Source organism: Excalfactoria chinensis, chromosome 14, assembly GCF_039878825.1.
Source record: "Excalfactoria chinensis isolate bCotChi1 chromosome 14, bCotChi1.hap2, whole genome shotgun sequence".
NCBI classification, from domain to species: domain Eukaryota; kingdom Metazoa; phylum Chordata; class Aves; order Galliformes; family Phasianidae; genus Excalfactoria; species Excalfactoria chinensis.
This window is the reverse complement of record NC_092838.1, coordinates 4,173,648-4,195,327: the sequence shown is the minus strand read 5'-3', so window position 1 is coordinate 4,195,327 and position 21,680 is coordinate 4,173,648. Positions and strand designations below refer to the sequence as shown.

The following is a 21,680-nucleotide window of genomic DNA, read 5'->3' as shown; positions in this document are numbered from 1 at the left end:
AAGGAACCAAGAGAGGCTGGATACTCACAAGAACAATCTTTAATCAAGTTATGCAATATACAAAAGTTTAGTTTTCACGTAGAACAAGTTCAGTATTAAAACACAGATTGCTCAGTCTCAACCTGGGCACGTTAAATACTTTAGTTGTACTGTGACAAAAGGAAATGAAGTCCAGAGCATCATGCACAGACATGTACAAAACTTACATGATAGTTCTGGGGAGAACCCCACACTTTATCTCATTAGAAGGCCCAGGAACCTCCAACAAGAGGGTTGGTCTTTAAGTCAGGCTTTAGGCTTTGAAAAGTTAAGGGGGGGAAAAGAGAAAGACTATATAAGTAATTTTTAAAAGACACTTTGTATTGGGAGGAGCAAGAAACCCCTTTGTGCACCACTCACAGTGAACACAGCACCATCCCCACAGTATCAGGGGCTCCCTGGGGGTAATCAGAGCGTACCCAGGAGCAGGAACCCAGCTGTGTGATGGCAGGTTACAGTACAAGGGATGCTAATAGACTTTCCTGTCCACAGCTGAGCTGGTTTGGCACAGATGTTGGTTCCATCAAGACCAAAGCCTAAGCTGAGGATTTCAGACGGGCTGAGCCAGACTTTGAACTGAGGAGCTTCTCCACCATGGTGCGAGCATAGCGTAGTCGGCTGGCCAGCTCCTTGCAACATCCATACTCCTCAATGAGGCTCAGCTTGTATGTGCGGAAGTCCCGTTTCTCATCTATATACGTGACAGCGGCCATTAGAGGGCACAAAATGACTTTGGTGTGGTCCTGTGGGGGAGGGAACACAAGGTCAGCACGTTGCTCTGCAGTGAAATGTTTTTCACTCCTTCGGATCAACCAACACCCCAAGGTCACCCCAACTGCAGGCCAGCAGCACGCTGACAAAACACAACACTGCAGAAGAGCCGCAACAAGAAAACTCTTACTCATAGAGTGAAGCAAAGGGAAACAAGTTCATGCTAAAGGAACTGCTACAGGAAACAACCACTCGATGAGCTAGGAGTGGCTGGATGGCTTAAATACCAGCAAGCGGAGCAAGGAGCCTTCTAGTGCTACGTTCACGGGGCAAAGCTTCAGCTCAGGTTGTAACTGCCTGCAGGGATCACCACCTTACCACAAAGCACTGAATGTAGCACGTCAGCACAACAGCCTCACCTGGAAGAAGTTGATCTGCACAGTGCCGTTGCTGAGGTGCAGGACGATGGCACTGCGGGTCCGGAACCACGTGCAGAGATAAGGTAAACGTGCCAGCTCGTCTCCTTCCCGAGGTGTGATGTTAGCACCTGCCTTCAGCAAGTGCTCGCTCATGTAGTTCCTGAAGTATTTCAATAGTGTTATCTGCAAATAGAACAGGCTGTGAACAGGCAGGCTGAGGATGAGCCCTGATATCTGGGGAGAGTAGGAGCTGTTACCACAAATTCTGGGACTTCTTATGTCTTTCAGAGCTTAAGGGGTCACTGCACAAACTGGTGCAAGTTCTCAAGTACCACCAGAGTTAACTTTGCTGTCTGAGTACAAGACTCACTTTGCTTCAGCACATGTAAGATTTATGAGAGCTTATTTCTGTGAAGCGTTAGCAACTAGAAAAAAGATGCTGCCAGCATCTCTCTTTTAGGTCATATTTTACCAGCCAAGAGGAAACCTGCTGAATGCAAGTAACTCCCACTGACAGATGTTTTTTTCCCCCCCAGTGTCCACCCTGACAGCAAAGCTCAACAAGACCTGCAGAAGCCCCATTAGGAACAGCCACCCACCACCAAGGGCTCCTGTCCTCTGGACTGACCTTCTTGCTCAAGGAAGAGGGGCAGTTTCTCAAAATGAAGTAGGACTCGTTGTTGTTTTGCTCAATGTACTGCAAGTTTTCCCCATCACTGTACATAATGAGACGAGTGGAGTCATTGAAGAGAACTCCAACGCTGTTGTCACATAACTGATAACCTAGTTGAACAAAATGCCAGTCAGACTTTCACACACGTGGGACCCTTGGTTACATGAAATACAGAGCTGGAACATTTGTCATCTAGGGGGTCCCTGGAGGCCACCTCATCCATTTTAAAGACCCTCCTTTTTACAGAGATCTAGATGGCACTTCTTTCTCCTCTGGCTTTGTCACCCTCCCTTGCTGCATTATCTGCTGCATAAGCAACTTCAACTCCTACACTGAGTACACACACATTGGCAACTCTGGATCCACAGGATCCTGCCGCTTGCATCCTTAATGTGGCCAGGGTGGATACTCAGTGGCCATTACTCTGTGTTCACTTAGTGTTTGATGGTGCTCCTAGTGATACTCTTGAATACAAACACTAATCATGATTAAAGAACTAAATATACACTGAGCACAAATCAGGACTTCTACCAGCTGCTTCAGGAACTAGGAAAGGCTGAAGTACTGCCATCACATTATTTACCTAGACCATACTTGTCCGAGTAGTCCACCCATTTGCTAACCCAGAAGATGGGAATACAAGCTGGGTCTTCAGCTTCTTCTGCAAGGAAGGAGAAAAGAAGTTTGTTAGAAGACATTTTAAGGCATGCTGTGCACTACAACAAGCAAAGCCAAGAGGAAGGTAAGTAGCTTCCACGTTGCTTTTCTGCCTTTCAGCTTGAAGCTGAGGTCAATTGGTCCCTCAGTTCAGCCAAGAGGCATCAATGACAGAAGCAAGTTGTCCAGAAAGGTCAGTGCCTGTGGGATTGTCCCCATACTCACCTTGTCTCACTGCAGTTCTCTCAGAGGGCTTGGCTGAGTTGACTGAAGTCAGCTGCTGTAACATGTCTGCTAAGTGACACTCAATGGTGTCACCCACCTCCCGCAGCCCAGGAGGGGCTCCATCTTCCTTTCCAGGCAAGTTTTCTAATGCAGGGCTTTCTGGTCCTGGGCCAGAAAAAAAAGAAGAGAAGATTGCAGAAACATGAGCAGCAAGTTCCTAAAAGCACCAGTTTACATGCTACCCTAGTTATAAGAAACACACTATGCACCTCATAGCTGAGCTGCTCCCTGCTTTGGTTCTGGACAAAAAGCAAGGAGAACTCCCAGACACAAGATGTTCTAGTTATCATGAGAACTGGGAAGGTAGGTGAGGCAGCACTATATTCCCCACAGATGGGTCTGTATGTTGCTAGAGACCAGGCAGGCACTCATCCAGTGCTGCAGTCCTCAGCCCTCCAGACACCTCCCCTTACCTTTGTTGAGTGCCGTCAGTGGCTTTCGCCCGTTCAGTTCAAGTGTGCTGGGAGCGATTGAAAACCGAGGTGCAACAGTGAGACAGCTGGTGGGCAGGCGGCTGGGGATGTACCCTGATGTGAAGAACTCATCGTTCAGCAACTCGTTGATAGTCGGGCGCGTGGCAGGGTCAGATCTTAGCATCTTCTGAATGAGGTTAGCAGCTACAGGGTTGATGTGCTATAGGAGGAGACAGGCAGAGTCGTGAGCCAAGCAGAAGGACAAGCACGCATTAGCGGCATCTGCTCTGTATAATACAACAGGGACAAGGTTCTGCTCAGAGCACAGCTCTGGGTCAGGCAAGCAGGATATAAGCCTGGGAGACAGAACCGTACAGGTTTGGCTCTGCCACCAACTGATACAGCTCCTTCCCAGCTCGCTGTGATAATAGCTGCTTCACTATTATGTGAGAGCCCACTAAGTGCCAGAAACAGGACGGTACAAGAACGGCTGCAAGGTGAATAGATCCACCCATGAGAAGTACTTTACCTTGGGAATAGTATACTCATTCTTCTTGATCCGGATGTACGTTTCTTTGAGACAAGAGGTTTCAAAAGGTGGTTTCCCCACCAGCAGAGTATACCTGTGTGTTTGTAGACATGGAAGTGTGTTAGATTTATCTCCCCTCCTCCCCCAGAGCACCAGGGAGGGTCGGGTGCCAGCTGGCAGCAGGGCTCGGCCATGGCGGTGTGCTGGATACAGCACATCCATAGCTGCAGGATACACCGAAACCTCACAGGGGCCAACAGGGTGTGGGGCACAGGAACCTCACAGCCCTGCAGGAGACACTTTGACTCACATGATGCAGCCAATGGACCACACATCCACCTCGAAGCTGTGCCCCTTCTTGCCCAGCACCTCCGGGGCGATGTAGTTGGGGGTCCCACACAGGGTCTTCTTACGCTCACCATCATACTCCACTTTGGTGGCCAGGCCGAAGTCACCTTGGGGAGACACAGAGAGATGGGAGCAATGAGAGAAGCCAGGTGGGATGGGACAGCCATAGGGATCCAGCGGGCACCGACACCTACCGATCTTCACCTCCATGTCGTCGCTAAGGAAGAGGTTGCCCAGCTTGAGGTCGCGGTGGATGACGCGCTGGCTGTGCAGGTACTGGCAGCCCAGGATGGTCTGCCGCAGGTAGTAGCGCACCTCGGGCTCGCTCAGCGCCTTCCGCCGCTTGTGCAGCTCCAGCAGCGACTGCGGGGAGAAAAGCGTATGGGAAGGGGGGGGTCGGTCGGTCAGTCGGTCGGTCAGCTCCCACCCGCTCCCAGCCGCTCCCGCTCAGCCCCCCCCGCCCTCACCCGGCGGCGGCAGAGCTCCAGCACCACGTAGACGAAATCGTTGTCCTCGAAGAAGCCCTGGAAGCCGACGACGTGCTGGTGCGCCAGGCTGCGGTGGATGGCGATCTCCATCGACATCTTCTCCTTCTGGTGCGGTTTGGCCAGCAGCGATTTGGGCACCACTTTGCCGGCGAACACCTCGCGGCTCTGGGCCTCGGTCAGCTCGTAGCACCGCGCGAAGCCGCCCTTCCCCAAGAAGCGGCCCCGCACGTAACTGCGCCTCGTCCGCGGGTCCAGCAGCACCTTCGGAACCTCTTTGCCCCCCGCCGCCCCCGCGCTGCCCGTTCGGGCCGGTTCCACCACCGCCACCGCCCGGGCTTTGCCGCCCGCCGCGCTCATCGTGCCGCTACCGGGCCGAGGACCGTCGTCGAAGCCGAATGTGCCGGAGCCGAAGCCCGGAGCGGAGCCGAAGCCCGGAGCGGAGCCGTCCGAGTCTCGCTCTACAGGCGGCGCTCAGCCCGATTCAAACGCGGCCCCCCGAGCGTTACGCGCCCGCGGCGGCAGCCGATTGGTCCAGAGGATTTAAAATCCACGCCGCCCGCCGCGGGGCACCATGGGAGCGGAGCCGCCCGATCGGCGCTTAAAGAGACAGGAGCCGGCGGGGAGAGCGAACAGCGCCACCTTGCGGACGGGAGGGACGAGCCTCCAGGCGGCCCCGCTGCGCAGCGGTTTGTTGGCTTGAACCGGCAGCGAGGAGATTCATGCCGGGGAGAACCGATAGACAGTGACAGGCAGCCGGGGAGACGTGATAGCGGCCTTACATTGCCTGAAGGGCAGCTATAAGGAAGGAGGGGACGGACTGTAGCACGGTGTGTGCGGTGGGACAAACGGCTTCAAACGGGAGATTTCTATTGGGTGTAAAGGAGGTGTTTGCAGTGGGGAATGGCACAGGGTGCCCAGGAAGGCGGCGGTGCCCCATCCCTGCAGACACGGTGAGGCTGGATGGGGCTGTGAGCACTGCTGGAGCTGCGGGTGTCCCTGCTCAGTGCAGGGAGTGGGAGCAGGGCTGGAGCTGCTGCAGGGATCACTAACGGCATTTATCCATCTCCTCTCCCTGTGGGCTGTGAGCAGCTTTTCACACTGCCACGTTTCACTCTGTAAAGGGAATTCATACTCGATGTGTTTTTCCACACAGCATTTTGCTTATAAAATACATTTCCACGCTGACCCAACAACCTGACACTTCTTTATTGTGCAGAATCACACCCATTTTGTTGGCATATTCTTCAGTTTCTCCCCCTCTGCCACCAAGGTGCCACGTTGCCAGGTGGGTATGATTGTACCCAGCCTCCTTGGTTATTCTTTTCCCTTGCCAGCCATCATATAGAACACGAGCTGGTAATGTCAGCAACAAACTGCATGCACTCAGGCCTGGAGAGTTCACTTCTGCAGCCTAACATCATTTGGTGAGAAAAGTAACTTTACATTCTCATCCCCTAATCTGATCATGCTACTTGCTGGAGCAGAATAGAATGCCAAAGGAAAACAGCCATGAACAGTGCAAAAACCATCTGGGGCAGCTCTGACCACGAGCATGCCTTCTCCCTTCAGGCATGCACGGTCCCACCCTTCTGAAAGTCAGATGAGGACAGTTCTGTTGTAGCTTCCCTTTCCCAATAAGGAAAGCTGTTTCTTTTAGGACAGTTGATGGCCCTGGCTGGCCAGCATATTCTGTGCTTTGCTATTTGCTGGAACCTTGGCTACTGTGGTTGTGTCAATGGCTACAGGCTAGCTGGGTGCATCGTGGCAGAGAGCTGGCACAGGCGTGGAGGTGAGCCCAGGTCAGTGATGCTTCAGAGGAAAGGAGAAAGTAACCAGACGTAAGGAATGTTAACAGTGCTGAGCATTTGAGATCTTCGGTGGTGACTTTTTAAACCCTGGCAGAGGCCACCTTAACAGAGACAACAAAACAGGTTTCAATTAAAGCAGAAGGGTTGGGTCGGCCTGCTGGAAAGAAGAATAGGTTGAGAAACGCGTGATGCTCTGTGTAGTTATGCATCCCTCAGCACACTGCAGCTGCACTGCTCGAGCAGTTGTGGGAATGCGTGTCTGAAACTTCTCCAGTTGCAGCCTCGCCCTCTCCCAAGCTTGCATCCCTTAATTTGGCAGCCACCTCCTCCTACCCCCCCATATCATCAGCCCGGCTTCCTGCTGCCCTCCGTGGTCGTTGACCAAGCAATCCCAGTGAAGTGTACTATGTGGTGTTGAAACCTTGAAGGGACACCATGGCAACAAAGCACACACACAGCCCTCCCTGACCAAGCACTGTGCTGCTTCACACATCTCCAGAGATGGCTGACATTAAGCTAACAGGGCAAAATAGCATTTGTGTGTGGCACTGTAAACACCAGAGTATCTGACTTGCAGGAGATCTCTCAGGAATGCCAAAACCTGTCTGGTCTGGTGACCAAGGAAGACTCTGATAGTCCCTCAACAAGTGGCTTTTGCAAGGGCTACGAAGATCTTGGACAGGAGAAAGCGAACATTTATGGAAGTTGGAGTCAATTAGAAAGCTGCCTGCAGTACAGATGCAGCACAAGGAACACGTACAACTTGGTATTTTTTCCACTTAGGTAGAAAAAGCGGCAAGACTGGAATTTTCACAGGGACATCAGCTTCCACTCACACAAGCTGGTTTCAGCTCTTGCTTTTTTTGCCAAAGAGTCCTACCATCTGGGATGGCCTGATTTCCAAATGCTTGAAGCAACGCTGCTGGAGCAACAGTCCTACGTTTCAGAGCTGAAGAGAGGACTGTACAGTCACCTAGGAGGCATTAGGATTCTCACTTTGGCATCAAGAATAGAAGCAAAGGCATTCACTCTGTGGCACAGCCATTACAAACTAGCTACACTGCAACCATTTGCTAGTGAAAGTCACCAGCTCAGATGCAGAAAGCAGATGCTGTTTCACACCATGCTTAATGCACTGATGTAATATGCCTGCAAGTCACAGGACAAGAGATTGGCTTGTAATGCACAGGCACGACAGGAACCTCACTGTGGTCTCAAGTTTGATTTAAAAAGTCACAACATTAAGTTACTTGAACAACTTCAAAGGCTTTAATTTATGCACAGTAAAAATACAAACAAACCAGACAGTGGCTTTACATTTGATTATCAGCAGTTTTCTACACGTTAGTATTTGTGTTGCTGTTTGCTATGCAAAGTATAGCAGCACTTTGCACTATATACAACAGCTGAAGGCTCCAGGGCTGCTGATCTCTCAGCTGTTTACCTACTACAAATTAATATACATTCTGCCCTCCCCACATTGCTACGCTACAACATGCAGGAGTCACAGCTTTAAAAGCTACAGGGGCCAACGTTAAGCTTTAATAAAACACAACCAGAACAGGCAGATTCATTTTTGGCCAGTTGTCTGCTACTGTGTCAGGTATGTGCAAGTGTGAGCTGTCTCTGACTTGCACACAGCTGTTCCCAGTAAGAATTAATCCTGCTGCATTACAAAATGAAGTATTCACTCCTTTTAAGAAGTCTGAATCTCCATCTGAAGTTTTATAGGGGAAAGGAAAAAACAAAAGCACCAAAATGTATTCTGCAGATACATACACTGGGCAACAAATGGGGAGAACGGCAGCATTTTCTCACCACTTTCAATTTCTGCTCTTGGATTCCCACTCTTTCTGCTGCACTGAGCTCTGAGAGTAGCATGGTACTTTCTCTTTCTGAAGTCCTTTGGCTCCTATGGTTGGCAGCGTTCAGGAAAAAGAACACACACCATCCATGAGAATCCTAACACTGCAGGATGGGCAAGAGGATGGGACTGATGACTACTTCAAGAAATTAGATCTAAGAAGTGTCCTGTCAGGCAGTTGTGGTTTAGTCTCATTGCAGCCATTTGCTGACTCCCCCCAAGTGGCATGAGGGAGAGAACTGGAGAAGTAAGAAAACTCACTGGCTGAGATAAGGCTGCGCACATAAGCAAAGCAAAATATGAATGTGTTTACTACTTTCCATTGGCTGGCGGATGTTTAACCATTTCTAAGAAAGCGAGGCTCCATCACCTATAAATGTGACTTGGAAAGACAAATGCTGTAACTCTGAATGTTCCCTCTCCCCCATCCTTCTTTTCCTCTAGCTTTTATTCTCGAGCAGGGAGGCATTGTACCGCATGGAACATCTCTTCAGTCAGCTTGGTCAGCTGTCCTGGCTGTGTCCCCTCTCAGCTTCTTGTGCTCCCACAGCCTCCTCACTGGCAGGCAGCATGAGAAGCAGAAGGCCTTGACTCAAGGTAAGCACTGCTCAGCAAATACTAAAACACTGGTGTGTTATCAATGTAGCCCTACATGAGCTACCACTAACAAAGTTAACTTTGTCACAGCCAAAACCAGGACACAGGCAAGGCATATAAAGACAGCTTTGAAAGCATATAAAGACAGCCTAAAGTTAATCTCAGGATGATAGAAGATATCCTGGCCCTACAGGACAGAATCACAGCCCACGTGGAGAAAAGGAACCTCAACATACAGGCCTATGCATCAGCAAATATATTTATGAAGGAAAGAGTTGCCTCTAATTAACCATGGTAAATACTGCCCACAAAAAGCATGTCAGCCACACAGCACTTATTTTCTAGGATGGAGACTGCTCTAAGCAAACGTGAACCCACTTGACTTTGGGACAGGAACAGAACAGAGATGAAAGACACGCTTTTGGCTGCAGAGTATGTTGTCAACTCTTGCCCAGCTGCAATGAGGAGATGTTGCCTCAGGGAATGGAATCAACTTTCCTAGCTCCAGAACATTTAATGGCACAATTCAGACAACATGGGATGAATTACATTCAGATGAACATGCAAAGGTTAAACAACAAAACACAGCAGCTTGCACAGGGGACTGCTTGGCCCGACCATTAGTGTTCAGGAATGCTCACAGAAGTGTTCAGGAACAGCAGAAGGCCATGCCCTGGACTCTTTGAACAATATTCTTCTCTCTGCTCCCAAAATACTTCTGTGTGCCTTTACTGCTTTGAAACATGGTAAATAGGCTACTAGACCTGAGTTAGTGGCAAGAACTTCTGGTAGTAGCTCTTTGTAACATCGATCATGAGTTCCTGGGTGCATTCGGGGAGCTCACCGGAAAAGAGTCCTAGAAGAAGAATATGAGTATGACCATCAATGTTCTTGCAGAAGAAAGCAGAAATAAGCTAAAATTCAGCATTCAAAACAATTAGTTTGATCTGTAAGCAAATACTAAGGGAACAGCTAAGGGCTCTTCTCTTATGTAAAGGAATAAGGCAGGATCCATCCCATTGTACCCCTGGGATGGACATCAGACAGCCTGCTGCAGCTAGATCCCATAACAGCTTCTGCTGTTACCCATAAAGCACAATCAGAAGATAAGCAACCACCTGTCACTTGTACAATGAGACCTTGAGAGCAGACAGACAGATGAGCTGGAACTACATATTTATATATATTTATATATATCAGTCTAACGTACCTACCTTCCTCTTTACATAATTATGAGCAGCTCAACTTACTACAGCTGAGCTACTAAAACACCTGGAAAATCAGAAACCACCAAAGGAGTGCTCCCTCTCCCAGAGTCCAGCTCAATTCTCCATGTTCTCCATGCCTGAAAGACTGTTGCTTACTGTACAGGATGATCACAGCTGGCATACACATTGGCATCCCAAACATACCATTATTATACATAAACATATATGACCTACCTAACATACACTAAAGCAGTGAGATTCACAAGTTAAAGCTGTTACTTTAGAGTTCACCAAGTGTCCTGTACCTTCATTCCTACACGCTAAATGCCAGTAGGAGTCTTTATCACATCAATCTTGTTTCAAAATAAGAATATCCATTTTAACCACGTTTATGTACAAGTAGAATTAGAGGCAGCATACCTGGGCAGCCTGAGAAGACTGTGAAAGGTGGGACTACTGTTTCAGGAGGTAGCACCGTGTTGTCCAAGATTTTGCAGCAGTCTTTCAAAACACACCTACGACCCTTAAACAAAGATTAGGTAGAATCAGTACTTAAAGTACTGTACAATTTTGCTTATTCCTGATAAAGTTGCTAAGCTTCAACAAGCTTAACTCTTCAAAACATGTATAGAGGATCATGCAAATAAATCTCTACCCAGATTGACTGCTCTTCCCAGAAACATTTGAGAGACAATATAGATTATTCTTTTATATCTTGAGGAAAAAAAGTCTGTTTGCTTTTGACTAACATATGGGCAGCTGTGTATTAACTTACAACAGCATGCAATCTGGAACCTAGAACTCAAGTCATGCAGTAACAAAGCAAGGGCTTCTCCAATTTAGCAGATAGTGGCCTTGACTATTTTGCATTATCTGCACAGAATTACAGCTTCACTTGTACTTTATGAGAAGGCCATCATCCCTGGACAGGCTCATTAGCCAAAAGGACAAACAGCTGTCAGCTGTACCCACTGTTCCCAGAACAGCAAGACTAAAAGCATCCCTTTCTGTGGAGAAGAAAAAGGATGAGAAAGGAACAGTATACAGTAAGTACGCTTATTCTTGATGGTTGGCACAGACACCTTCCCACTGCTGTTACAAAGTCTTAAGAGACTTGAACCTCCCAAGAGGATGAAGAGGAGACTGGGAAAGAGTACTTACAATGACACAGTTCTTGCCTATGTGGACATAGGAGCCAATCTGGGCTGCATTGACAACACAGTCCTCTTCTATGAAGACGTGATCACCAATGTGGAGAGGGAAAAAAGCAACCCTGCAACAGGAGAGTCTTTTATTCAGATGGTACAACATATAAACTAAATGGCAACATTATCAGACCCCAAATGACACTGCAAAGTCTCTTGTTTCCAACTAGGATACCACACATAGACTTGATGCTATGGAAAACAGAACAGGAACTACTCTTTTCTCAGATAATTCCAAAGGATGGTCAAGATAAGCAACAGGAAGACATTGCAAACAAGCGATCAAGTGAAGCATGTTCATCACCTGCCTATTGTAATATATCACAGCCTTTCCATGTTACGGTCTGAAGGGAACAGTGAACATTTGGGAAAAAGCTTTATAGGGACATTTACGCAAATTACTGACAAACAACACAGCCCTCTGAACGCACAAACCTGAGGTACATCAATATATTCTGTAAGCATACAGAGTTCAACCTCAGCTCCCCTAAAGGAAGGATTTCTCTCACCCTTTGCTAAACTTCTTGAAGGGCGGTCTGATAACACTGCGGCTCTTCACCACACAGTGCCGTCCCACTCTCACATTTGCCAGGTCGCCACGGATGATGCAGTCGTTCATAACTATCGTCTGGGCAAGAAAGGGTAGAGAAATAAGTGAGCTGCAGCACCTGCTGGTGTTCTCAGTAATTCCATAAACTCACATACCACCAAAAGCACTGCGCTCTGCAGCACTGCGGGCAGACAACGGGGCAGCGCAGTGCTGGGACAGATGCAGTCTTCCCCCGTCCCACCGCTTACCTTGCCGTTGAGAACGATGTTCTGGCTGCCGCAGAGAACGGACTGCCTGCTCACCTTGTTGCCAGACGCCTGCGGGGAGAAGAGGCAGTCAACGAGCCGAGCCCAGCCCAGAGCGCAGCCAGAGCCGAGCCCAGAGCCCAGCGCCCAGCCCAGCGCCCAGCCCAGCGCCCAGCCCAGCGCCCAGCCCAGAGACCAGCCCAGAGACCAGCCCAGAGACCAGCCCAGAGACCAGCCCAGCGCCTCCGACCCGACCCCCATCCCCACCCCGCACCGTCTCGATGTACTCGGACTTGTTGTACAACATCTCGCTCAGCTCCATGGCCGCAACACTTCCGCAAAGCCGCTCTGCGCTTCCTCTACGTCACTTCCTGCCGCCAGCCGGAGCTTCCGCTGTGAGTGCGGCCAATGGCGGCGCGGTTGCCATGGGTACCGGAGGCGGCAGCCATGGCGGAGGCGGCGAGTGGCGCGGTGCTGAGCGGGGCCGAGAAGGAGAAGGTCTGGCCGAGCCGGGTCGGGGTTGATGGGCCGGATCTGAGATCGGGGCCGCAGACCCAGCTCTGTTCGTTGTATTTTGCAGCTGCGGGAGAAGCTGGCGTTGCTGAGGAGGGAGTACAGCGAGACCGTCAGCCGGCTGCAGGTGAGCGGGGCGGGCTGGGCCGGGAAGGAGGAGCCCGGAGGGTCCGGAGGGTCCGGAGGGTCCGGAGGGTCCGGAGGCCGATCCGAGCCCTTCCACCGTGTTGTATCCGCAGCGGGCGCAGAGAGCCGAGCGGGCCAAGAGCCACGGCGGGAAGGCGGAAGGAGCCCGGCGGCCCGGGACGGGGGACACCCCGCGGAGCCCCGCAGGTAGGAGCCCCCTGCACGCTGCTGCCCCCCGGCACTCGGCCCCCATCATTAAATCGCAGCAGCCCTTCTCCTCCATCACCGGCTGCTCTGTCTCTCACTGTACCATCCCAGCCTTTCGCTCTTGCCGAAGCTGACCGATTTCATTGTGTGGTGTTTTTTCTCGGATGCAGTTTGATGGCTGTGCTTTACACACACGAGGTTTCTTCCCACAGGCCGTGGCGATAACGTTTCTCCTGGTGCTGATAGACATCAAATGTGTCACCTACAGACTGAAACCTGCTCAGGCCCGGACACGAAGGTGAAAACATCTGTCGTGTTGAAACATAGTCCTGAGTTTTTCAGTAATGAAGTTAGCTTGCAGGACGGCTCACAGGCAGAATGTACACAGGCTAGCCAGGAAAGGGCTTCCTGTGGACTTTCTGTGCCTGCCACCGAGGAGAAGAAAAGAAGCATGAAGAAGCTGAGGAGGAGGACAAAGATTCTGGTGTCAGAGGGAAAGGAATCAGCGCATGATGTCCATCTCTTCAATGCTGATGTAACAGTGAAAATCCAACCTGCCAGCATGGAGGAACTTCGGTCGCCAGTCTTCCGGCGAAGAAGTTTCTCAAACGCTGAGGATGGTGCTCAAATGGAGTCCAAATCAGTGCTCATGGGGAGACGGGAAGGCAGATTAACTCCTCCAGGTGCAGAGTTTGGAGTTTCACCACACGTGCCTGAAGACAGTATTCCTATGGGAGTGTCTGAGCTGTTCCCGTGTGCTCTGGGGTACAGCAGCAATGTCTGTCAGCCTGAGTCCCCAGGTGTCACAGTCACATCTGATAACCAGGAAGCTGCACAGCCGTGTTCAGAGAGTGGTGAATCTGTTTCACTCGATGCCAGTGGTAAAAAAGAATCTTTCAGGACAGTAAAAGAAATGGACAGTGCGAGCATGTGTGATGACCAGGGAGAATTACGTAGGCTTTTGGATTTAATGTCAGAAAATGAAGTGTTGCCCACTGATAGAAGTAACAGTCCGATTAATGAGACCAAAATCCGTGCAAGAAATCAAAATGACGCTGGTAGTTTAAATGCCTTTCCTTCAGATCTTCCTCTGGATAATGCTGAAAAATCGGTGGAGGACCAACAGCTTGAAATTCAATCAAGACTTTCTCATCAAGAGAAGGTGACAACTCCTGAAAGTGCACTGAACTCTTGCACAGTGGTTGAAGGACTTCCCTTTCCAGTTGAATACTATGTCAGGACGACTCGACGCATGTCTAATTGCCAGAGGAAAGTGAACCTTGATGCTGTAATTCTCAGCCATCTGGGCAGGAGCAAGAAAAGTCAGAGAAGTAAATGCAAGCAGAAAGATACAAGCATAGGTCAGTCCTCCCAAGAAACTGTTGAAAATCATTCGGAGCCAGCAGTTGTGCCATTCCCTTTCCTTTGTGCAGAAAGTGATCCGGTGAATTCTAGTCCTCAGAAACATCTTACATCCAGCGGTAGCAGCACTTCACCTGGATCGATTTCTCAAAGCAGCATCAGAAGCACAAATCGAGATCAGAGACAATCGCAGAGGAAACAAAAGGGAAAAAGAAAGTCTACCTGCAAAGGCCTTGCAAATGAAACGCCACAGGAAGTTATAGAAAGTTTGGATCTCGAAATGCCAAGGGAAAGCAGTAGTCTGCTTGCAAATGAATATCAGAGTGAAAAGGAGAACTGTGAGGCTAATCTTGAAAAATCATCTTTGGATGGGAGGCAGTTTTCTGTTGCTGCAGCTCTTGGGTCCGAATTGACAGGTATGATAAAGCCAACAAGTGCTGATTCTTCTGGTGGAAGCCAAATACTTGACAAATGCTGCGAGTCTCGTTCAGAACTTGTCCAGAATCCACAGCAGAAAAGTGACTCCCTGAACCCAGGGAATGAAACTTTTACCAGCCACACAACTGATCTGGAATGCAACTTAAGTGTGTGTCAGTCTGGTAAACATCCAGTGAAACATGTCAAGAATCAGCAAGTGCAAAGAGCCTGCAGGGCTGAGCAGCTCCTCACAGTCCCTCTGCGCCGCTCCCTTCGTTGTTCTGCGAGACAGAGAAACAGTCACGTCTCAAAAGGTATTTGATCAAACACATGCACTCCCTAAAGCTTCAGCCAAAGGCTGAGGCAAGGAAACAGCTGAGGGTGTTCATGCACTGCTGTTCAAACCCTGCAGTGTTTTTATTCAGGAAAGTCTAATAGGGTTGGTTTTCTTAACAAGTTGCTGGGTTTTTCTTAGCTTAGATCATGATGGTGCCCAAATTCCTTGTGCAGCTCCAGAAGTTTCTGCCTACAGTGACATAGAATGACATAGAATGAGTTGTGCATGGTCAAGGAGCAGGGCTGGGAACTTCTTCACCTGCCTTGTCTGCTCAAGCCAACACTGTGCACACTGTACCTGATTTTCCAGTAAATGGATATAAATCTCTGTTTCTCCAACCGAATCTGCATATTAATGACTTTTGCGTGTGGGAAAAAAAAACACCCCGTGAAACAGAAAGATGAGAATTGCTGTCTGAAAGCCCAGAAATATGCAGGAAAATGAAAACGTTGGGAGAAAACCAAAACAAACTGGTCAGGCACTCAGTCAGTGCCTGGTTGGTTGTCTTTGGCAATTGTATTTTAGATGAAGGGTTGATGCAGAGCAATTGTGGAGTGTAGCGTCTTGCTGGAAAGTTCCACTTCCATCTGTTCAGATGGATTTATTTTTTTTAATAGGTTAGAGTGAGACTCTTGATAAGAGATTCTGTTGCTGGTTAATTTATGATATGATATTCTTTCTTGAATTCTAGGTGAGAACAAAAGAGGACCTGGACTTCAAGTGGATTCAGAGGGTCCTGCTTCTCTCGGCCTTGCTGCTGAAGACCCCAGTATGTCCAGCTCTCTCTTTTCCTTCCACAGTTTCCAGTGGCTGGCCCCCAAGCTGGATATCAAAGACTTTCATCTACCTGATGAGGAATTTGGACTGCTAAAACTTGGGAAACATGAATCTTCCCCTAGGAACGACTTGGAGGTTTTTGTTCCTACTGTGTTTGCAGATGGCGTGGCTTCAGAGGATGCACAAACTCCAGAAATAAATGCAGAAGAAAAAGAGCTTTCACCAGTCAAAAATGGGTTGTCTGAATTACCTCATTTGGAAAGCCCAGCAGCCAAGGTGGAACTTTCTACACATGAACTGCTGTTTACTCCCATGGGGACTGTCTTAACTAGTGCTCCTGCTCAGCATGAGTCGCAGATTTCCTCATCTGTTTTCCCTGTCTTGGGTGCAACCCCAGCTGTTTTACCATCACTATGCAGCGAGGTCATCCCCAATACATGTTCTGTACCTCCTTTGCAAGTAAGCCTGCATTCCTCCAAAGAAGCACCTGCACAAGTCAAGGATAATAAGGAATGCGAAGACTCTGCCATTCCACTGCACTTGGATAGCTGTGGTGCAGGATCTGCAAGGAAGGAGGAGGGGCAAGGTACAGCATGTCATTTAGAAGTTGAAAGATGTCCTAATAACAGATCTGATGGAGCTGTGGACTTGGAGAAGCATCAGCAATCACAAAGCAAACATGAGGGATCCAGCAGAGCTTCTCCTGAACAGGTAACATACCAAGTGTACTATGCCAGTAGTCTTGTGGGTGAGTCCTCATCCAAAGTCTCATTTGACTTTTAAGGAGAGACTTCCTTGGATGCCAACCCTGCATGTTGTCTTCAAGCTGGCTTTGTAAATGTGTGAAGGAATAGGGTACCCATTTTCACCTGGAAACTACCTGGGCTCTCTTGTCTTTCAGAGGCATGCAAGAGCAGAAAGAGGTGCTCCTATTGCAGCTGTTACCTCTGCTGCATACAAAGTGAATTCACAATTCTGCCCAATTCTTGCAGGTGCTGAATCTAATTTTGAAGTTAAATTATCCTGGTTCTTTTCTTGTTTGTGCAGGAGCAAACTGAAGCAGAACAGGTGACTCCAATGCTGCTTGATGGCTTGAGAGAAGAGAACTTGCAGTTCATTTCAAAGCTAAAGGTAGGATAACACCAGACAATTGTCTGCTGAGTTCGTAACAGCTCTTTAATAAAAGTTTAACAAAAAATGCAACAAAATGCAAGTTGATGAGTTGGAGGGGAAAAAAAAAAAGGAACCAACAAAAAGCACTTTGCCTAATTCAATCAGTTCTGTCTTCTTATGTGATAAAGCGTGCTGAAAAGCTAGATTCCTAAATATGTCATTTTGACTGAATTTTGGTGTTTCTTTCTTACTAACAAATGCCTGAACACATGGTATATCCAGCCCTGCTCCAGCTCTGGGCTCAGTGGGGCTTTGTTGGTTTGAATGACAAGTGATTTTTGTGGAGAGAGCTGACCGCTTGCTCCTCAGATGGCACAATCCACCAGGTTTGTTTTTCGTGGTGCCTTACTGTCACTTTACTTGAACATCAACATCTTGAACATTATATTTTAGCCTCAATTTGTCATTGCGCTGAGTCTCAAGAAGTGTTTTTCTCAATCTGAGCCTCCATGCTATCACAGCCATCAGAAGAAAACCAGCCCTGTTTTGTCTGGGACAGGATTCTTCAAGTTCTTGTGCTGTGGATGTGAGCAGCGTGTGGTGGGAAGCAGCTGGCTGCAGAGAGCTGTGTGTGGTGACTGCCTGTGAGAGTTCAGTTTCCCTGTGGAAACCTCAGGCACTTGACTGCTGGGAGAAGGTCTATACTTGGCAACTTGGAGAGGTATGGGGACAATCTTTATTTCTAGAACTCAAAACAGCTTTCTTGTATCACTGTTAATCCCAAAGAAACAAGGAGCTTGAAGTCTTGGGAGCAAGATTTGTTCTTTAGGTGGTGTTTTTCACTGCATCAGGTAACAGAATGACATACACCGGTGATGAGGAAGGGCAGCGTTTTGTGTGGTTCCAAGTTATCTGCTGGAACTTGACACTTCATGTACTGAATGGTGGCTGCTCTGTGCTCTTCCTTTTCGATCCCTGGAGACACCTTTTGCCTCATGTCAATACGGATTGTTTACTTAGATAAGCAGCAAAAAAATCAGCTGTTTGACTAAGTGTGTTTCTTCAGAGGGGTCTGAAAATTAGGTCTGCCCCATGTAGTTTTGTGTGAAATACTCTAGAAAATGGGAATGCAGTCAAAGGAAGAGGGACATTGTGGGTAACATGGAATTCTTGCTGTGCTGTCCTAGATTCCTGTAATACAGATCATTCCTCTGCCAGACACTTGCAATCTGGTGTGTATAGCATTGGGAAGTTTGGAGATTGGAGAAATAAGGTACTGTATTTATTTCTTGCTGGTGTTTTGCTCCCCAAATAGCTGCTGCTTAACTCTCCTCTTGTGTAGTAGCTAAAATTGACTCTTAGTAATGCATCACTATTTCAGTCGCTTTTATATATAGAAAATATAGAAAGAATTTCTATAAATCAATTGTAAAGATTTGCTTATTCACCCTGGAGGTGACAGACAGTTTAAGTGCATTTTTCTAATATGCTGAGGTGTGTTTGAATGATCCTTCCTTCTGTTGTGATGCATAATTTTCTCCTAATTTAGGCTCTTGCTTTATTCTTCTGAGAACGCCTCATTCAAGCAATCACTAGTGAAAAGCGGGAATATAAAAGCTGTTCTTGGGCTGAAGGATGGGAGGCTGGTCAGCAGCAGCAGAACCATGCAAGAGCAGCAAGTGGAAATAGTATCAGTTTCAGAGACGGGAAGGTGAGTCTTTTAGTTTTGGGGTGGTCTCGGTATGGCAGGTACAAAAGTAAGGGATGCAGGAAAGTGTCAGGTTTCTCTTCTTGGAAGTGTGCTGAGTACAGAACCAAGTTACTGTTCTGACTGCCTTTGCTCACTGGTTTGCATCTGCTATTCAGGTGCAAGGACAGACAGACTTTGATGCCTCCCGAAGAAACTGTTCTGGCTTTTGCTGAAGTGGAAGGAGTGAGAGACGCCTTGGTTGGCACCACTGCAGTAAACAGTGTTGCAGTTTGGTCAGTATTTCCCTTGCAATTAAATGGCTCAGTTCTGGGTGTAAGTGGTGGCTCTGACAGCTGCAGGCATCACATAGGCGTGTTGGCTGGCTGCTGGTTTGTGAAATAATAATGATCAAAGTGCCTGGTGTGGCCCTGTAAGTTCTATGCAGCTAGGTAGGTAGTGGATGAACTGTGCTGCTGTAATTCCATTTGCTTTTGTGTCATATTCATTACATCTCTTCCCGCAGCCTCTTGTCGTGTTTCAGTTTGCTTTCTATTAAATCAAAACTGTCGTGTAGTGGCGCAGTGATGATTAGAAAACCAAACTGAGGGTGGAAATGCAGCCAGAATTTGTCTCTTTGCCAACTGCAGGAATCTGAAAACAGGCCAACTCCTGAAGAAGATGCACATTGGCTATTCCTACCCAGCTTCAATCTGCCATCGAGCATATTCCGACTCTGTACGTATGTGAAATATGGTACTCAGTCTATGCGTGGACTGCACTAACTGTGGTGGGAACTTGAAGGAGTGAATTGAAATACCATCTCTATTTAGAATCACTGAAGATACTTCAGAAGAAAGTAGGTTAACTAGAACAAATAAGCCACACTGTCTCCTTCAAATTATTGGCTTTCTGCATTGTACTGATAAAGTAAGAGCAACGCATCAAAGTGCATTGCAAAGCTTAGGTCAGGTGAGCTTCTATGTGGGAAGCAGTAGTACTGTTGCCCAATGCCAGTGCCTGATAAGTCTTTCATTATGCAGGCAGGTGCTGTCATGGCAATGGCACATTGCCATCATCAGATGGAGTGGCTGTTAGTTACACATACCCTTGAAGATATAAACTGTTCAAAGCCAGGCTTCATACACATGATTCTTTGTCACTTGCTTCCACCTGCGTTGTGATCTAGCTGGATTTTGTGGTTGTCAAAGGTTTGATTGCTCTTAGTAAGCATGTATTATTTCGGGGCAAGAATGTCTTGTCTGATAACGATGGTTTGAGTCAGACTTTTTGGAGACTTCTTGTCTATCCCAGCATATTTCATGCTTGTCTGTGGCTGTTCTGAGAGCTGCTGTTTTCAGCTCTGCTGGTTTATAAGGAACTTCTGTTAAATTAATAATTTCCTAAGGATTAAACGAAATTTGACTTTCAGTGTCCCCTGGTCCTACAGCAAGTTTAGCTTTTTCCAAGCAGAAACGTAAGTGCGTAAGTCCATGGGGTCACTGAGCTGTCATTCTGCTGCATTACATCAGCCCTTATCAGTCAGCAGCTGCTTTGCTTTTTATCTCATTTGATAAGGCAAGTAAACCACTTGTATTTGATTCAGTAAAAACAATGCAGCGCTGTCCACGGGGCTTTGATTATAGGGAACGTAGCAGTTAATTTTTGGAAAATTCCTCGGAGTTTTTTCCTCTCTTACTGTTATTTTTAGTGATGCCTTTTTTCCTCTGTGTATCAGGGCCTTCTGTTTGTTGTTCTAAGTCATCCCCATGCCAAAGAGAGCGAGTCCTGTGGAAACCCCGCGTTCCGTGTGGTCGCGTTCAACCCGAAAACAGCCAGAAGCACCGGGGTGATGTTTTCCTCCCTCCCACCTGGACACACTGGAAGGCAAGTTACCTTAGGGATGCTGCGTGCTCATCTTCATGGTACCTTTGTAAGTGCTTTTGGAGGAGCTCAGTTTAATGAGCTGAGCAGCAGTGCTGGCAGTGAGCCATCTGCCATCGTTCCGATGATAAGAAAGCTGCCATCCATCACTTCCACTCGCGTTGTGCATTTGTTATAACTCGGTGAGGGTGTTGGCTGCTTCCTGCCCGCTTCCTGCACAAGTCTGGGAGCTAACCTCTGAGCTCCCTGCGTCACTGCTCAGCGGGGGGCTCTGCTCCCCAGAGCTCTGTGAGCAAACACAAGTGATTTTCTGCATGCTGAACGCTTTCTTTCCCTTCCTCTCCCCCTCCTCCCCTTCCCCCCACCAAAGTGATGCTGGAAATGCTGTAGCAGGATTCACCAGACAAACTCCTTAGTCAAAAACCTCCTGAGAAAATAGCTGCAAATGAGACTGGTGTAAGCCTTTGTGATGCTAAGTAGGCTCTGCCTGGTTTGTTTATGTTAAGCAGCTGTTTGCAGTCTGATGACCTTTTCTTTCCTGTATCTTGCCTTTTGAAGTGTAATCTAAGATCCAGTGTTGCAACACACATCTGTCACATTTCCCATGTGCACGAGTGGTAGCAGGTTGAGATCTTGGCTAACAGAACAGTTTTCACGTTCTGAGGATAGGGCAGGATTGCATGAACCTCCTTTTCTTCCAGCTGCACTAAAGATGCAATATTTAACATAACCCGGTTCTCTACATTGCCTTAGACATGCTTGCAGACTCTCTAGGTGCATTCGAGCTCCACATTAAAGGCTGTGCCGGTGTTTGTCCAGCCCGGTGACGCAGGGTGTCTCCCGCAGGTACCTGGAAGGGGAGGTGAAGGACACCTGGGCTGCAGCCGTGCTGACCTCGGGGACCATCGCGGTGTGGGACCTGCTGCTGGGCTGCTGCACCGCGCTGCTGCCGCCGGGCTCGGACAGCCGCTGGACCGTGGTGCGCTGGAACGCGGCGGGCGCGGGGCTGCTGGCGGGGCAGGCGGACGGCAGCGTGTGCGTGTACCGCTACGTGCAGCACGGGGCCGGCTGACCGCGCCAAGTTTGTTGCTGTTATTAAAGTGGTTCGGTTCGGTTCGGTTCGGTTCGGTTCGGTGCCGCTCCGTCTGTCTGCGCCGTGCCGGGGTTGGGAGCCGCGCGGCCTCCCGCCGCCAGGGGGCGCTGCTCGCCGCTCCGCAG

The 21,680-nt window shown here is 48.5% G+C and overlaps 3 protein-coding genes across 3 annotated transcripts; 1 reads left to right on the top strand and 2 right to left on the bottom strand.

Annotated features, from left to right (window-relative positions):
* Positions 1 to 13: 13 nt before the first annotated feature.
* PLK1 (polo like kinase 1) lies at positions 14 to 5,101 on the bottom strand. Its single transcript, XM_072349295.1, has 10 exons — positions 4,542 to 5,101; positions 4,269 to 4,437; positions 4,037 to 4,181; positions 3,727 to 3,820; positions 3,198 to 3,417; positions 2,725 to 2,889; positions 2,426 to 2,503; positions 1,798 to 1,952; positions 1,170 to 1,352; positions 14 to 782 (listed from the first exon to the last, which is right to left on the bottom strand). The coding sequence occupies exons 1-10, from the start codon at positions 4,917 to 4,919 to the stop codon at positions 576 to 578; spliced, it is 1,794 nt and encodes a 597-aa protein (XP_072205396.1). The 5' UTR covers positions 4,920 to 5,101; the 3' UTR covers positions 14 to 575.
* A 644-nt stretch (positions 5,102 to 5,745) lies between these two features.
* On the bottom strand, positions 5,746 to 12,413 carry DCTN5 (dynactin subunit 5). Its single transcript, XM_072348963.1, has 7 exons — positions 12,314 to 12,413; positions 12,043 to 12,111; positions 11,754 to 11,872; positions 11,201 to 11,312; positions 10,460 to 10,562; positions 9,596 to 9,687; positions 5,746 to 6,471 (listed from the first exon to the last, which is right to left on the bottom strand). The coding sequence occupies exons 1-7, from the start codon at positions 12,359 to 12,361 to the stop codon at positions 6,451 to 6,453; spliced, it is 564 nt and encodes a 187-aa protein (XP_072205064.1). The 5' UTR covers positions 12,362 to 12,413; the 3' UTR covers positions 5,746 to 6,450.
* PALB2 (partner and localizer of BRCA2) lies at positions 12,321 to 21,656 on the top strand. Its single transcript, XM_072348962.1, is given in 14 exon segments — positions 12,321 to 12,472; positions 12,474 to 12,537; positions 12,620 to 12,679; positions 12,792 to 12,885; positions 13,098 to 14,978; positions 15,693 to 16,489; positions 16,826 to 16,909; positions 17,451 to 17,612; positions 18,079 to 18,164; positions 18,441 to 18,602; positions 18,758 to 18,874; positions 19,229 to 19,316; positions 20,317 to 20,465; positions 21,309 to 21,656. Coding segments are annotated over 14 exon segments (4,122 nt in total). The 3' UTR covers positions 21,535 to 21,656.
* Positions 21,657 to 21,680: the final 24 nt, after the last annotated feature.

Excerpts from the sequence above, each read along its gene's own strand:
- DCTN5 (XM_072348963.1), bottom strand. The coding sequence starts at position 12,361 with ATGGAGCTGAGCGAGATGTTGTACAACAAGTCCGAGTACATCGAGACG. Across the intron at positions 9,688-10,459 it reads AGTCTTCTCAGGCTGCCCAG|GACTCTTTTCCGGTGAGCTC; the intron begins GTATGCTGCCTC and ends TTCTTCTTCTAG. Across the intron at positions 6,472-9,595 it reads AGTTCTTGCCACTAACTCAG|GTGGCCTCTGCCAGGGTTTA; the intron begins GTCTAGTAGCCT and ends GTCTCTGTTAAG.
- PLK1 (XM_072349295.1), bottom strand. The coding sequence starts at position 4,919 with ATGAGCGCGGCGGGCGGCAAAGCCCGGGCGGTGGCGGTGGTGGAACCG. Across the intron at positions 3,821-4,036 it reads TGGTCCATTGGCTGCATCAT|GTATACTCTGCTGGTGGGGA; the intron begins GTGAGTCAAAGT and ends ACAAACACACAG. Across the intron at positions 783-1,169 it reads TGCAGATCAACTTCTTCCAG|GACCACACCAAAGTCATTTT; the intron begins GTGAGGCTGTTG and ends CCTCCCCCACAG.